The sequence below is a fragment of the Telopea speciosissima genome, chromosome 10 (genome assembly GCF_018873765.1).
Source record: "Telopea speciosissima isolate NSW1024214 ecotype Mountain lineage chromosome 10, Tspe_v1, whole genome shotgun sequence".
Taxonomy (NCBI): Eukaryota; Viridiplantae; Streptophyta; class Magnoliopsida; order Proteales; family Proteaceae; genus Telopea; species Telopea speciosissima.
Genome location: NC_057925.1, coordinates 9658294 through 9671278, shown reverse-complemented (window position 1 = coordinate 9671278; position 12985 = coordinate 9658294). Strand labels below are relative to the sequence as shown.

The 12985-nt window shown below is 38.8% G+C and overlaps 2 protein-coding genes across 2 annotated transcripts; one reads left to right on the top strand and one right to left on the bottom strand.

Moving 5' to 3' along the window:
* Window positions 1-947: 947 nt before the first annotated feature.
* On the top strand, window positions 948-1638 carry LOC122644275 (vacuolar protein sorting-associated protein 25). The gene has a single exon (XM_043837916.1). It carries the CDS (start codon window positions 1010-1012, stop codon window positions 1547-1549), a length of 540 nt encoding a protein of 179 aa, XP_043693851.1. The 5' UTR covers window positions 948-1009; the 3' UTR covers window positions 1550-1638.
* A 5915-nt stretch (window positions 1639-7553) lies between these two features.
* LOC122642179 (probable galactinol--sucrose galactosyltransferase 1) lies at window positions 7554-12622 on the bottom strand. Its single transcript, XM_043835608.1, has 13 exons — window positions 12193-12622; window positions 11766-12001; window positions 11524-11614; window positions 10368-10416; window positions 10174-10265; window positions 9982-10089; window positions 9746-9880; window positions 9195-9605; window positions 8968-9109; window positions 8803-8870; window positions 8574-8708; window positions 8260-8432; window positions 7554-8079 (listed from the first exon to the last, which is right to left on the bottom strand). Exons 1-13 carry the CDS (start codon window positions 12381-12383, stop codon window positions 7703-7705), a joined length of 2208 nt encoding a protein of 735 aa, XP_043691543.1. The 5' UTR covers window positions 12384-12622; the 3' UTR covers window positions 7554-7702.
* Between the last annotated feature and the right edge of the window lie 363 nt (window positions 12623-12985).

Sequence of the window (12985 nt, the reverse complement as noted above, 5' to 3'; positions counted from 1 at the left end):
TCTCAGCCTTTATGGTCTGATTTTTGTCTCTGATTGCTTGTATTCGTGGGTTTTTTTTTTCCAATTAAATTTACCAGTGTTGTTGAAGGTTTCAATTTTACTTAAAAAATATCCTCTTCCACCTGTGCATTCTTCTGTGACGGATTCGAGTCAGCTCAAGGTTTTGTGTAGACTGGATCCGTGGTGTGTATATTGTTCTTTCTAGGTTTTTCTTCCCCCTTCCCCCTTCCCCCTAATTTGTCAAGTAAGAATGTTGATACTTATTGTGCCATTTATATTTTTTTCTTTGACAGATTATTTTTCTACTCTTGTTTACAATTTTATCTTTTTATTTCTTGAGAACTATGGAGTGAAGAAATGTGCAGCGTTTTAAGTAAGAATGAATCTAACAATGGATATTAGAAGTTGTTTTTGTAGTTCTTATTGGAACAATAGCACTAACATTTGCCTGGATGTTTGGCGATGTGAAGCCCAGTGGCAAGGAACTTCTACTAGGCTAATTCATCTTAACAAATTAGCTTATCTTCTAAAACACTGGAAATGAGTGTTGTATTATCTTTATCAACTACCGAATAAGTAGACCTGATCTTGTATACAAAATGCATTTTTCCTGTTTCAGATCACTAACTGGTGATTGGCATGAATCCCTACTATTGCATATATCTTGATGTAGAATCTGTTTAATAGGAGTAGAGGGCATTGGAGCGCATGGTTGCATGTCTGTTACATAGTGAATATATGCCCGTATCTTTGTTTACGGAATGACTGTATTAAACACATAACATATGACTGCCCTACATGTTTTATTACACCATATTTTTGAAATGTATTATTGCCGTATGTATCTGTACCGGTTTTATTACCGTTCCTAAACTTACTAACTAAGCCCTCTTTGTGTTTTCTATCGTTGGTGGTGGATGAAGATATAAACTCAGTTGCAGTGTTGCACACGAAACATCACAAATTCAGAAATAGGAGGTTATTTAGTTGATTCCTAAGCTGTAGAGAGATGCAGAAATTGGGTGATTTCAAGCTACCCCACTTCTTCAATTACCCACCTTACTTCACGTTGCAGCTAGTGAAGGATACTCGCGAGAAGCAGGTTCAACTCTGGAAGGAACTGATACTGGATTACTGCAGAACCCAAAAGTTATTTGTGATTGGACTCAATGAAGATTTCCCACTTTTCTCTAATCCTGCAATTGAAAGATCTCTGAGTCATGAAGCTAAAGAGGTATTCCTCTCCTCCTTGGTCTCAGATGGTCGTGCAGAGTGGATGGATAAAGGGCATAAGAAATGTCTGATTCTCTGGCTTCGTATTCAAGATTGGGCTGATTGTATTTTGAGGTTTGTGAAGGATAATGGGTTGGAAGATGGTGTTATGACAGTTGAGGAAATACGGTCAGGGATTGAGTCGCGAGGAACTGAGCTCCATGGGATGGACCGCACGGTGCTGATGCGGGCTTTGAGATTGCTAGAGCAGAAGGGTAAAGTTGCAATGTTCAAGGGTTCTTCTGCGGATGATGAAGGTGTTAAGTTCTCGGCATAGTTTATTTGTTTGTGTTCTTGAAACTTCTTGTATTGTGTTGATATCTGCTTTAATTAAGTTATAATAGTGAGTTCCTTTTTCAGCTTGAATCTGTTATCTTATTGCGTTTATTTAAGATTGTTATACAGGGGATTGAAAATTGATACATGGATATAATGAATTTTCCTTTCAAATAAAAGTTACACAAATAAATAAAGGGAAAAAGATCATAGGGGATGAGGAAAAACTGCCTCAACATTCTCCAATGGTGTACCGTGGTGGATGATTGGATCTGAAAGCATATTTAATGTGTGAAATCACTTGCATCCAGTGTTGCAGATTTTTCTACAGAGAGGATCTATACCAACAATATGCGTCATTTTCAAAGCTTAACCTTTGATGATATGTGGCCGCTGTTTGGTGTTGCAAATGAGTCGTCCCACCACCTTTCTTGCATCTGTGATTTCCATCCTTTCTTTAATCACTTTATTGAGACTTGAAAGAAGAAGGAGAGCAATAGAAATTCAGCACTGGATAAAACAATAGCATTACTGAATAATTGATGATTCGTTCCACACCCCCCCCCCCCCCGGCGCGCGGTGCTTACCCCAAAGAATTAGATTACCAACTCTGCAGGAGTAAGGAATGCCGAAACTAAAGGATGGGTAATGGAACTCTTAATAGGCCGAGGAGAAGGTTCCAGATAACCATGTGGAGTAACTTGGATAAAAAGATGGGTAATGGATTCACCATCGATCCGAGGCAGGAAAAAAGAAAAAAGAAAAAGAAAGAGAGGATGAACAGCTTAATTCCTCCTCCTCTATTGCATCTAGCAATTCACAAGTGTTGACTTTTCTTAGGTTGATCTACTAAGGTAGAGACCAGTACCTAGAAGGTGTTAACTATTAGTTCCTCCGGATGAATTAGCAACAAGGTCTACTCTAGTCAATAGGAGGCCTGAACACTTGGCATGATGAGGAGAATTGGTTGGTGACGCATTTCAGGGGCGACTCTCCCATTAGTTCTATCCGACGCTTCAGTCTGGGGGCCACTGTCTATCGGATTTGGCAAGAACGGAACTGCCGGGCAAATGATAAGGCCCCAGTTCCTGCGACTTCTGTTCTGCGACGCATCGTCAAAGACACGAGAGACCGGTTCGACGGCCGTGAAGCTATGGTGGTTCCTGACACTGACATGAATCGCCAATTCCTTGGCAGGTGGGGCATTGTGGGATCCTTTACGTTTCGGAGAGCAACCCCTCACTCCTGGTCATCCCCGCCGACGGATTGGGTTGCCGTCAACTGTGACGGCTCAATTCGTGACGGCCTTGGTGTCTATGGCTCTATTGCTCGTGACCACGCTGGTCGAGTGATCTTTGCCGTTGCTGGTGGTATTCAAGGCCTTAACAGCCTCGGTGTCGAGTTGCATGCTATCAAGGTGGGGCTCACCAAGGCTGTATCCTTAAACTTGCCTCAGGTTCAGGTGTGATCAGACTCCCTCCGGGCAATCCAGACGATCATGGGGCGGTGTCATCCCCCATGGGCTGTGCTCGGGATTATTGGCGATATTCATTTGCTTTCGGGGAAGGTTCAGAAGTTGCATTTTAGTGCACCAAGTTCGGGAAACCAATCACTGTGCTGATATCCTAGCTGGGTTTACTTGTTCTCTGCGGGAGATTCATTGTAATGTCGATAGTCTGAGGGTCTCTCCTCCCTGGTGAGGGATGACTCAAATGGCAAGAAATACTACAGGCTGTAAATACCTTATTCTTTAATATTTAATATAAGCTCTCTCTATTCCCAAAAAAAAACAAGGTCTACTCTAGTCAATAGGAGGCCTGAACGATTTTGAGGAAAACTAACCATTTGGATTCGGCACCCAAATTCTCTTGGCTGAGTCTATAGAGAATAGGAATACCTCTTTGAGGCTGTCGATCATGGATGGAAACCAATGTATCTGCATTCTCTCTCCTTTTTAGCTATGATCATAATTTGCCAATTTTATTTCCTTGTCCCAAATTCAGTGCAAAGAGGGCTACCCCACCCAAATGATACTTCCAGGATGTACTTCATACTAGGGGCCGGACATATCCTTTGGGGGACTGGTTCTCCCATCCTTGAGCTAGCAACTCTAACGATATTTCTGTAGCACGCTATGGCTCCATCTTACTTTTTTATGTGCTGAAGTCTGAAAACTTTGTTGATTTTGAACAAGTTAAAATCAGGTATGTATGGATCAGTAAGTGGGCAATGTTGCTTCAATGAACTGTTGCTTTCCTTGAGGATGCTTGCTGAGAATCTTACTACTTAGAATGTTAAATAGGTTAAGAAAATTAGGTGAGCTCCACCTTTTGGTATGTTGGAAATTAGTATGTTGGTGCATTGCAGTTCAGTGGGCAAACTTTGTTTGCCTGCTGGAGGAGACAGAAATGATGGCCTTCAGGAAAGTCTCTCTTGTGGGAATGGCAAGTGAAACCGGATGCTTGCAGAGTTGTGTTTAATCTGCAAGACTGGCTCCTTGAAGAATTTATTATGTGACTAGAGGAGTGCAGATCATTTTTGCCCATGATAACTTCATTGTAGTATGCTCCAAGCCACATGTTCGGAATAAGTATGCTCATAAACTTTCTTATGCACTGCTAATGATCACATCATTGCTGCTTACTGGAGGAATCCTCGTAATTCTGTTGCAAACATACTCCCTTAGGATATTAACTTGGTAATGAATTTCTAAAGAATGAACAATGAACAGGCCTTTAGCTTTATGCCTTTATCAACCGAAAAAAAAAAGGAAAGGTGTCGTAGCCTAGTATTTCCCTATATATCATAGCAGTTACCCGTCACTTTCACCAATGATTGGAATGGGGCTTAACCTGCACCTAGGGGATGCTTGCTTATAGAGAGTTCTATATGGTGTTAATCAGGGATTACTTTCCATCTGGTTGTCCATACTCAATATTCATCTTCTTTACATTCTGTTCAAGAGAAATGCTAGGGATTAGGGAACCTTTCATGTCCCTTGACTGTATTCTCCATTCAAGGTCAAGGCAGTCCATAGGACAATACTTCTATAGGGTTGTCCTGACTCTGAATACAGTGTTGTCAAGATGTGTTCAGGGGGTGATTGTAGTCTCTTACCCCACCCCCAATTCCATAAGAGGATTTGCAGAAACCCAAGATGGCAACAAAAAATTGCTTATTTTTGGTGGGTCAGGGAGTTTTAACAGCATCTTTATTGACAGGAAAAAAACAGAAAATCCTCAAAAGGGAATGGGCCAATCAACAATGAGAAACACAAACAAAAATCAATTTGATACAATCTGATATACAAGCAAAATGGCTGTTAAAAAGTTAAATTTTTATTTTTTTTTGGGGGGGGGGGGTTCCTTTTTAAGGAGTGGTATTATAGTTTTTATCTGGAACCCCGATTATTGGATTCATCAGGTCTCTTCACCTTTCATTTTATTCACTGCATTAAATTGAGTTGAAAGAAATATGCATATTTATTATAAAGCCAAAATATGTGACACAATGACTGAATGGATTTGCTGCAACTGCTATCTAAGTCAGTTGGGAAAAAATAAATTTCATTATGAGGAAGGCTACTAAAGATATTGTACGAGTAAACGGCAGAAATTATGTTTTTCCTACTAGAGTTCGTATCACATGGATAGATTTCTCTATGCAAATATTGACATGTTTAAATTAACATTTGAGTGACTTTGGTTGGATAGTGACGAGTCTCATGGTCCCTGTACTGAATTTAGCATTTGAAAGGACAAGTACACACTTTAGACAAAATGATGCTGTTGTTGACTTCTGTTTGAACTTACTGTGTTGGTTGTTGCCGGGTCCTTGTCTGTTGGAAGATCCCAGGTGTCATCAGATTAGATTCTAAATCTCAGGAAAAAGGTGTGACCAGCATGCATTTAGCAGATAATCATGGTTATGTTTTATGATGCAATTACACGCCTGCTGTTCTTCTGAGGTTAAATATGACACCTATATAGCATTTTCTGTAAGATTTCGTGATATTGTCCAAAATTGTATGATTTTTAGGAGACTTCTTCTGCTTATTTGTTAATTTGGATCCCTTAGAATATGGAATCTTCTAGCTTGTAGCTTGAGGGATGTATTTATCTTGATCTGGAATTTGTTTCGTCACACTCTGTAGAGCTACTAAGCTACAGAATATTTACAGTTTTACTAGTTCAGCATTAACAGTCCTTGATTTGTGGACATAGATTCACTACTTCTGCTGCTTGTGGTTTTATCTGGATTGTCATCACTATTATTTTTTCTCTTAAAAATCTATTTTTAATTTAATGCCATTCTGTCAGTACTTTACCCATTCAAATATTTTTCAAAAAGAGTGTTATACATGATGCTTATTGAAGAGGGCCAGACCTCCGCACAACGGTAAGGTTGCTCCATTTCGAGTCAGGAAACAGCCTCTCCTTGAAGTTGGGGTAAGGCTGCTACATGACCCTCCCCAAAACCCAGAATGGTGCGAGCCTCGTACACTGGGTATGATTTTTTTTATACATGACGCTTATTCTTTTGTTAAACTAACCTGTACTAGTGATGTGATGGTTATTACTGTAAATTTTAGTTATTACAAAATTTATTTTGATCTTGGTGAAGTAGTGTATATGTTTTAGTTTTTTGACTTCCATAATATGAACTTGCACATGAATCTGAACCACCAAAGATCTGTTGCTCCATTCACTGCAGCAGTATGACCAATACATTGTAGCTTCCCATACATAATGAATTTATTTATTTAAATTATTTTTTTTGGGGGGTGGGGGGGGGGGTGGGCATTTATTAGTGTAACAGTATTAAGCTTTAATAAACCAGTAATACTGAGAGAGAGAGAGACGAAAGATAGAACGATGGAAGGAGGAGAGAACTCTGCTGTGGGAGAAAAACAGACCCGATAGATCTTGCTGTCTCCCACAGCTATTTAATTATAATAAACTTCAGTAGCACAATTACATAAGAAAAGTAAATCGTAGTCTAGCTAGGAAACAATAGAAATAGACTACTAGTCCAACTAGTCCTCATTGACATCTGAAGTATACACTAGATAATCTAACATTGCTTTTACATCCACCCCCCGGTCCTCGTGGATTCTCAGTAAATTCCATGTCCAGGTTGATATGGTTACTTCTCTTTAATTAAGATAAATCACACTTTTAATGACCACCAATTTGTCTTTTTAAGGGAGAAGTGAAAGGACAAGACTAGAATATCTGGCTCCATCCAAGAGGCTCTTATTGTTAAATTCAGAATGTGCACAGAGAAAGTCATCACACTAATTTTAGCAACAGCATTAATCTCTGATCAGCACTTGTTTGAGTCCTCATCATAATTGAAGAAAGTTTTTGACCTTTTGCCAAAATTTTGGAAAGTTCATACACGACCAAGTTGAAATATGTAGAATATCACAATTTTGAATACTTTTATTTTGGAACAGAACCTGACATTATTGAAAATCCCATTGCAAATTTTAAACCTTGTAACCTGGACATTTAGTTTTATGTTTTTTTCTTGGGTTTCAAAAGTTCTGAAATCGAATATATTCAGTGTTACAGAAAGAAAACCCTGATTGAACATATGTTATAGACCTTACTGGTAGCATTCTTGCTTACCAAGTTATAACAAAATTGGGAAGCCACTCGCTAAGAAAAACAGACCTGAGCAAATCAGTAGCCAAATGATAAACCTTGGCAACTGCCCTATCACATTTATTGTTTGCTCAAAAAGCTACATGACCATCCAATTTTAGAGTGAGTGCCCATGTGGCCTACCGATAGCAGAATTCCCAAGCACCTAAGTTAAACCCACCTTGATTATGGAACAGTAAGCCAGATTTCCATCATATTACATAAAGTAAAATTAATTTAAGTAAGAAGTAATTTATTGTGCTGGCCATAGTATCATTGAGAAACCCAGATCATATAATAACATTTAGAGTTATATGGTTTTATGACATTGGTACAACTCTGCCATCATAGTTAAACTACCCAGACATATATGATATAAACTTTAGAGTTCTATGGTGATGTTATTACATTAGTACAAGTCTTGTTCTGGAATTCTCAAAGCAAGGGTTACTAGACGAGAATTGTCATCACACTCAAAACTACCCATACTCCGATGATATAAACATTTAGAGTTCTATGGTGATGTGCCATTGGTACAACTCTTGTTCTGGAATTCTCAAAGCAAGGGTTACTAGATGAAACTTTTCATCATACTTCAACTCCACTTCCTCTGCATCAACTGTTATCCTCCTGGGCCTGGCAGATGAATAGGCTCCGAATATTCCGCAACCCCGAACTTTCATGACAACTGTTGAGCATCTCTCTGATTCATATGTCAACTCTTTAATGGCTCCTCCGGAGTTGAACATGTGAATTAGTCCAATTGGTGCAAAAGAAGCTCTGTTGGCTAGTTCTTTAACAGGAACCACTGTAAAAACTTCGTATTCTCGTGGCTTCAGTTTAATTGGCAGAGAAGTGTTCTTTGGTTGATAAACCACATTTCCTGCACAGTTTCATGGTAATTTCAATAATGAAACCAACTAAGGTTGTTTTTATTATTTCTAATACATATCCATAAAAAATAGCATTAAAAGAATTTAAGGTGTCCATATTTGCATATATTGAAGAACATAGATATGGTAGACAATCTGTGTAGAATATATGTTTGTCAGGCAATACATACCATCCAGATGGGAATAAATTACAGCATCTCCATTCCATCCATCCTCAGCAACTTTGGAGATATAATCAACATCCTTCGAACTGACAACCCCTTCAACCATGATGGCTTCTCCTTGGCAGTTGAAGACCCCCAAGACCCCAGAGAAGTCATTTAGATTCCTTATCTTCAGAAGACTGGTAACAATTGTAGGTTAAGCAGAAACAAATTAGACAGCTTCATCCTTCTTTTTTTTTTTTTTTTTTTGGTGTGGTGGGGGGGGGGGGTGGGGGTGGTGAAGGAGGTAGGGAGAGAGTAAAAGTGAGGGGTTCATCTACCTCTTTCCATCTATGGTTGGATCTGAAAATAGGCAATCCCTTGTGGGTTTCCCTGGAAGTTTGGCCCGCAAAACAGAACCATCAGGAAGTACAAGTTTCTTCAATAGATCAAAATCATGATGTTCAGGTTTGTCACTGCATGAAATGAGTTTCCAATATTAGATAGGTATAACCTCTTTGGTTTCCTATTGTCAATGGGAAGATATAATGTAAGAATGAATACTAATACCTGACATAAATAGCACATCCTCCAACTGCACGAGCAGCTGCATGGTATCCAGCCATTGGATGGAGGCTCTGAAACACAAAACATTATTTACTTGGTCCTCATGAAACAAGTTTAAATGTTAGAATTGTAAAGAAATTATCAGGTGATGGTGCTTTGGGAACTTACATGGAACATATCCCAATCTGGTTGCATAAATTCCCCTATAAAAATGGTATTGTATGCAACAGCTGCAATATGAGTTGTGTGTGATGCCGCTATTTTTGGGAAGAAATCATCTGATGCTCTCATTACAGTTGTCTGCTTCGAGCTATGTCAAAAATATTAAATCACAAAAAAAATCAGAACTTTCAAGATGTTGTACTTGACTACATTCTTGTTAGACATTTGCATACCTGTATAAATTATCTGTGTTGTGGCTCATACATGATATAATTCCGTTACCCCGAAAGTTTCTTGCAATTGAAGCATCTAATGCCTCATGAAACTTTCTAGTGATTTTCACTCTTCCTCCATGGCCTGCTGCTAGTGTCTCAAGTAAGTTCTGAACATCAACTTTGACACCATCAATACCAGCTGATGCAAGATATGAATGGAGTTCTTCATAGAAGATTGAAGCTTTCTCAGGGTTCACAAGGCCAACACCATTTGCTGCAATGTTGTTGAAAACTTCACAGGGCTTGTTGCATTGAAGCCCAGGGGATAAAACAGGGAATATCACCTTAGATTCATAATGTTGCAATTCAGCAATGCTAGGGCTTATACCCGCCCAGTACCCTGTTAATGCATGCCAAAGGAAAACATACCTGGAAAGAGTTGGAATTGAGGATTTCATAAGAATTGCAGCCATGATTTTCACATGGAAAGAAGAAACCTAAACTAAGAGCTAAGAGGCAACAATCTACTCAATTAGAGTACAAGATATGAGAGAATCTGTGGATCTTACTTCACAGCATGGCTTTCTTTGATCTCACCAACAATATGAGCAAGCCCCATTGCAGGATCCTCTATTCTGTGGCCATCTTTACTACTTTTCTGAAATTTATAGTTTTCTTTGATATGGATTAGCCTATTAGCAAAGCTGAAGACAAGAAGATGACAAGAAATGGAGGAAAATGTTAGCCAGTAAAAGCAAAGTCAGCAAACCAAACTGGGAGGGAGTGTTAACTGTTTTGTGCTCACTTGGCTGCGTCTTCTTTATTCATTGAAATCCCAGAAGCATCCATATCAACTCTTTGCCATCCATCATCAATTATAACAAACTTCGGCGGAGTTCCGCCTTTCTCTAAACTGCAACCCCCAATTTTGTTATGTTCTGATATTGGAACCATGTAACTATGAAAAGTAACTAGTACAGGTCTGTCTGTCTGATACCTTTCTAATCCCTTTTTCACCCCCTCTGCAGTAACATCAGTGTAGAATGCATCCCATGTACACCAGCCAAACCAGTTAATCATATCCGGTACCTAAGCCCAACAAAACAAACAAATTAATGATCCAAATCACAGTGAGAAAGTGTATGCAAGTGTGCTTCAACAACAGAAAATTTAATGGGAGAGAAGGAATACCTTCTTGTTTTCTCGGTGAGAAAATGTCTGTAAATGCTTCTCAACAGCCCTGTTTTAGTTTGAAATACAAATTGTATCAGTAATTATTGACCTTGAAGTAAGAATGTTAGATTAATATTCAGATTCAAGTTGGCAGTTTATTTTTCTTGTCTTTCCTAATTTTAACTTTCATCAGAACGATCTGTGACTCCATTAAATTTTCTGTGAAGTGAGCTAGTACTGATGATGAGTCCATCTTAAAGGCATCACCCCAAGCGTTTAAATGCCTCAAAAAATCAGTTTATCTAACAATAATGGCAATTAAGGGTGTCAATTTAGAACCAAAACCAAAATTGAAACTGATTGTTTAAAATCGAACCAAAACAAATCAACTTCTTTTTTGTTTTAAAATCTGGAATCTTTTCTTGGTTCAGTTTCAGGGCTGAAACCATCGGTTCAAATTGAACAAAGAACCAAATAAATTCATGGGGAAAGTTTTCATACACGGTCGTGTAAACCGTGTATGTGAGAGGGTGGGAGTTTCAAGGCATTAATTAATGGATGGGGATTTATGACTTTTCCAATTCTTTGTGAGAGACCCTCTCACATACACGGCTTACACAGCCGTGTACGAAAACTTTTCCCTAAATTCTATTATGTTTTAAAGTTTTAATCAATATGGATGATAAATTCTTTTTTCTTGGTTAGTGAAGGTGTAAAAAAGTTGACATAAACACCTAAAATAGGACTGAATAAGAAACCAAATAAAAATCCAACTAAAACCGAACCAAGTAGGTACAGATCTGGTTTTGAAAATAAGCTTCTATTCAATTTCTGATTGGTTTCGATTTCCACATGTTGTATCTTGAAACGAATCTAAATTAACAAGAAAAACCGAAACTGAACCAATTAACACCCTTTAGACAACCAAACCCATTAGGGTTGAACCTGTTTTTCCTTTTGGGCAAACAATGGGGGTACTTGGGGCGGGTCCAGAGTTGATTGGTCTGACCATTCGGTTAGTCCAGGTAGATAACCATGCTCAAAAGTACATATGGCGTCATTTCATTTGTTGGAGGATGGAAATTTCACTCTCAAACGGATTGAACCGAAACTTATGAAGTCTGATTATAGTTTACGGTGTTGCCCAGAAACTAGAGGAGATCAAACATCTTACTTCACTGCATCTGTGATGACATCGAATGGATCCGGTCCAGCCGCCATGAAAACCAAATGGGTACCTTCAAACCAGTCCACGGCAGGATCTCCTGCAATGCACAGACCATCATTTCCATTAAATTTGGAGAATTCATTTGGGCTTCTTCTTCTTCTTCTATCCTTCAAATAAAATTATATTTTTTCCTAAAAAATGGAAAAAATGGAGATTGGATAGCCAAAACTAAAAGCCCCTTATCTTACCACTTTCCAGGCAAATCTCCAACTCGTTATTTGGATTCCCTTGAAGAGTAGCTCTGAAGTCTCCCTCCAGAATAGGTAAGAAAACAGTATAGAAAACAGAGTTACTAAGTTGGGTTTCATCAATTCCTTCCACAATCAAGCACTGCGTCTCATATGGGATCTCTTTACCCGAAGATCCCATCCTGTGTGTCATCCACCATAGATTGAACCGGAAAATAGACAAGAAACGCAATCCCCTGTTCAAAAACAGAATAATCAGATACAGAGAATCCAAAAGAAAATCCCAAATTTCACTGTAACAGTACAAATTGATTCCCAATCTAAGAAGCAGAGATAGAACCCAGTTCAGAAATAGTAATCTTTAGCCATGATTGGAACTCCAACCAACCAAATTTTTTTTGGAAAAAAAAAATTAAACAAAACTTACTCTAGCTTTCCCACAGGAAATACACGATGGCTTCCGTTGTGATCAGACAAGACACCAACGAATGCTCCATTGATCAAACTGTCACTGTTTGCAGGAGTTATAACAATGTCTTGATGAACATCAGAGAGGATGCAGTTTCCTGACACCATCAACTTCTCATCAGAAACAGAGATCCCAGACCCAACAGTCATCTTGTAAATAATTAAGAAATTCAGAACAGAGTAGAAAACCCAACTACTGAGTAGTGAAGTTCTGTAATTAAAAGTTGAAATCAAGAGAGAGAGAGAGAGAGAGAGAGAAGAAGAAGAAGAAGAAGAAGAAGACCCAACAACCACAAGTCCTCAATACGAATTCACAAAGATGTTAAAGGTGAATAAAGTGTGATTGGATCAAAAGGGCTAAGAGGAAAGAGGACCACATGCTTAGAACCTCAATCCAAACTTAGATGTTGAGGAAGGAGGAGGGGTATATATATAGAGAGAGACACTGGCAGACAAGTGTGTTCTGGAATATAGGAGTCCAACACATCAGTTTGTGAAAGAAAAACTGGCGGGAAGCAAACGAATTCCTTGCACAAGTGGTTAACAGCCCATTATGAATAAGGTCATAAACATGCATGAGCAAATCTAATCTGGGCCTTTGGAGAGAGAGAGAGAGGAGGGGAGGAGGTTAAAATAAGGGATCGGATTAGATGAATCGGCGGGTTCAATCCAAATAGTCTAAGCTTGAAAGGCACGACATGATTTCTAAGATTTTAGTTTTCATCACTTTGTCTCTTTGTCTCCAACTTTGA

Coding starts and splice junctions, on each gene's coding strand:
- LOC122644275 (XM_043837916.1), top strand. CDS start 1,010: ATGCAGAAATTGGGTGATTTCAAGCTACCCCACTTCTTCAATTACCCA.
- LOC122642179 (XM_043835608.1), bottom strand. CDS start 12,383: ATGACTGTTGGGTCTGGGATCTCTGTTTCTGATGAGAAGTTGATGGTG. Junction 10,417..11,523: donor GTCATCACAGATGCAGTGAA/GTAAGATGTTTG, acceptor AAACTAAAACAG/GGCTGTTGAGAAGCATTTAC. Junction 8,433..8,573: donor CCAACCATAGATGGAAAGAG/GTAGATGAACCC, acceptor AATTGTTACCAG/TCTTCTGAAGATAAGGAATC.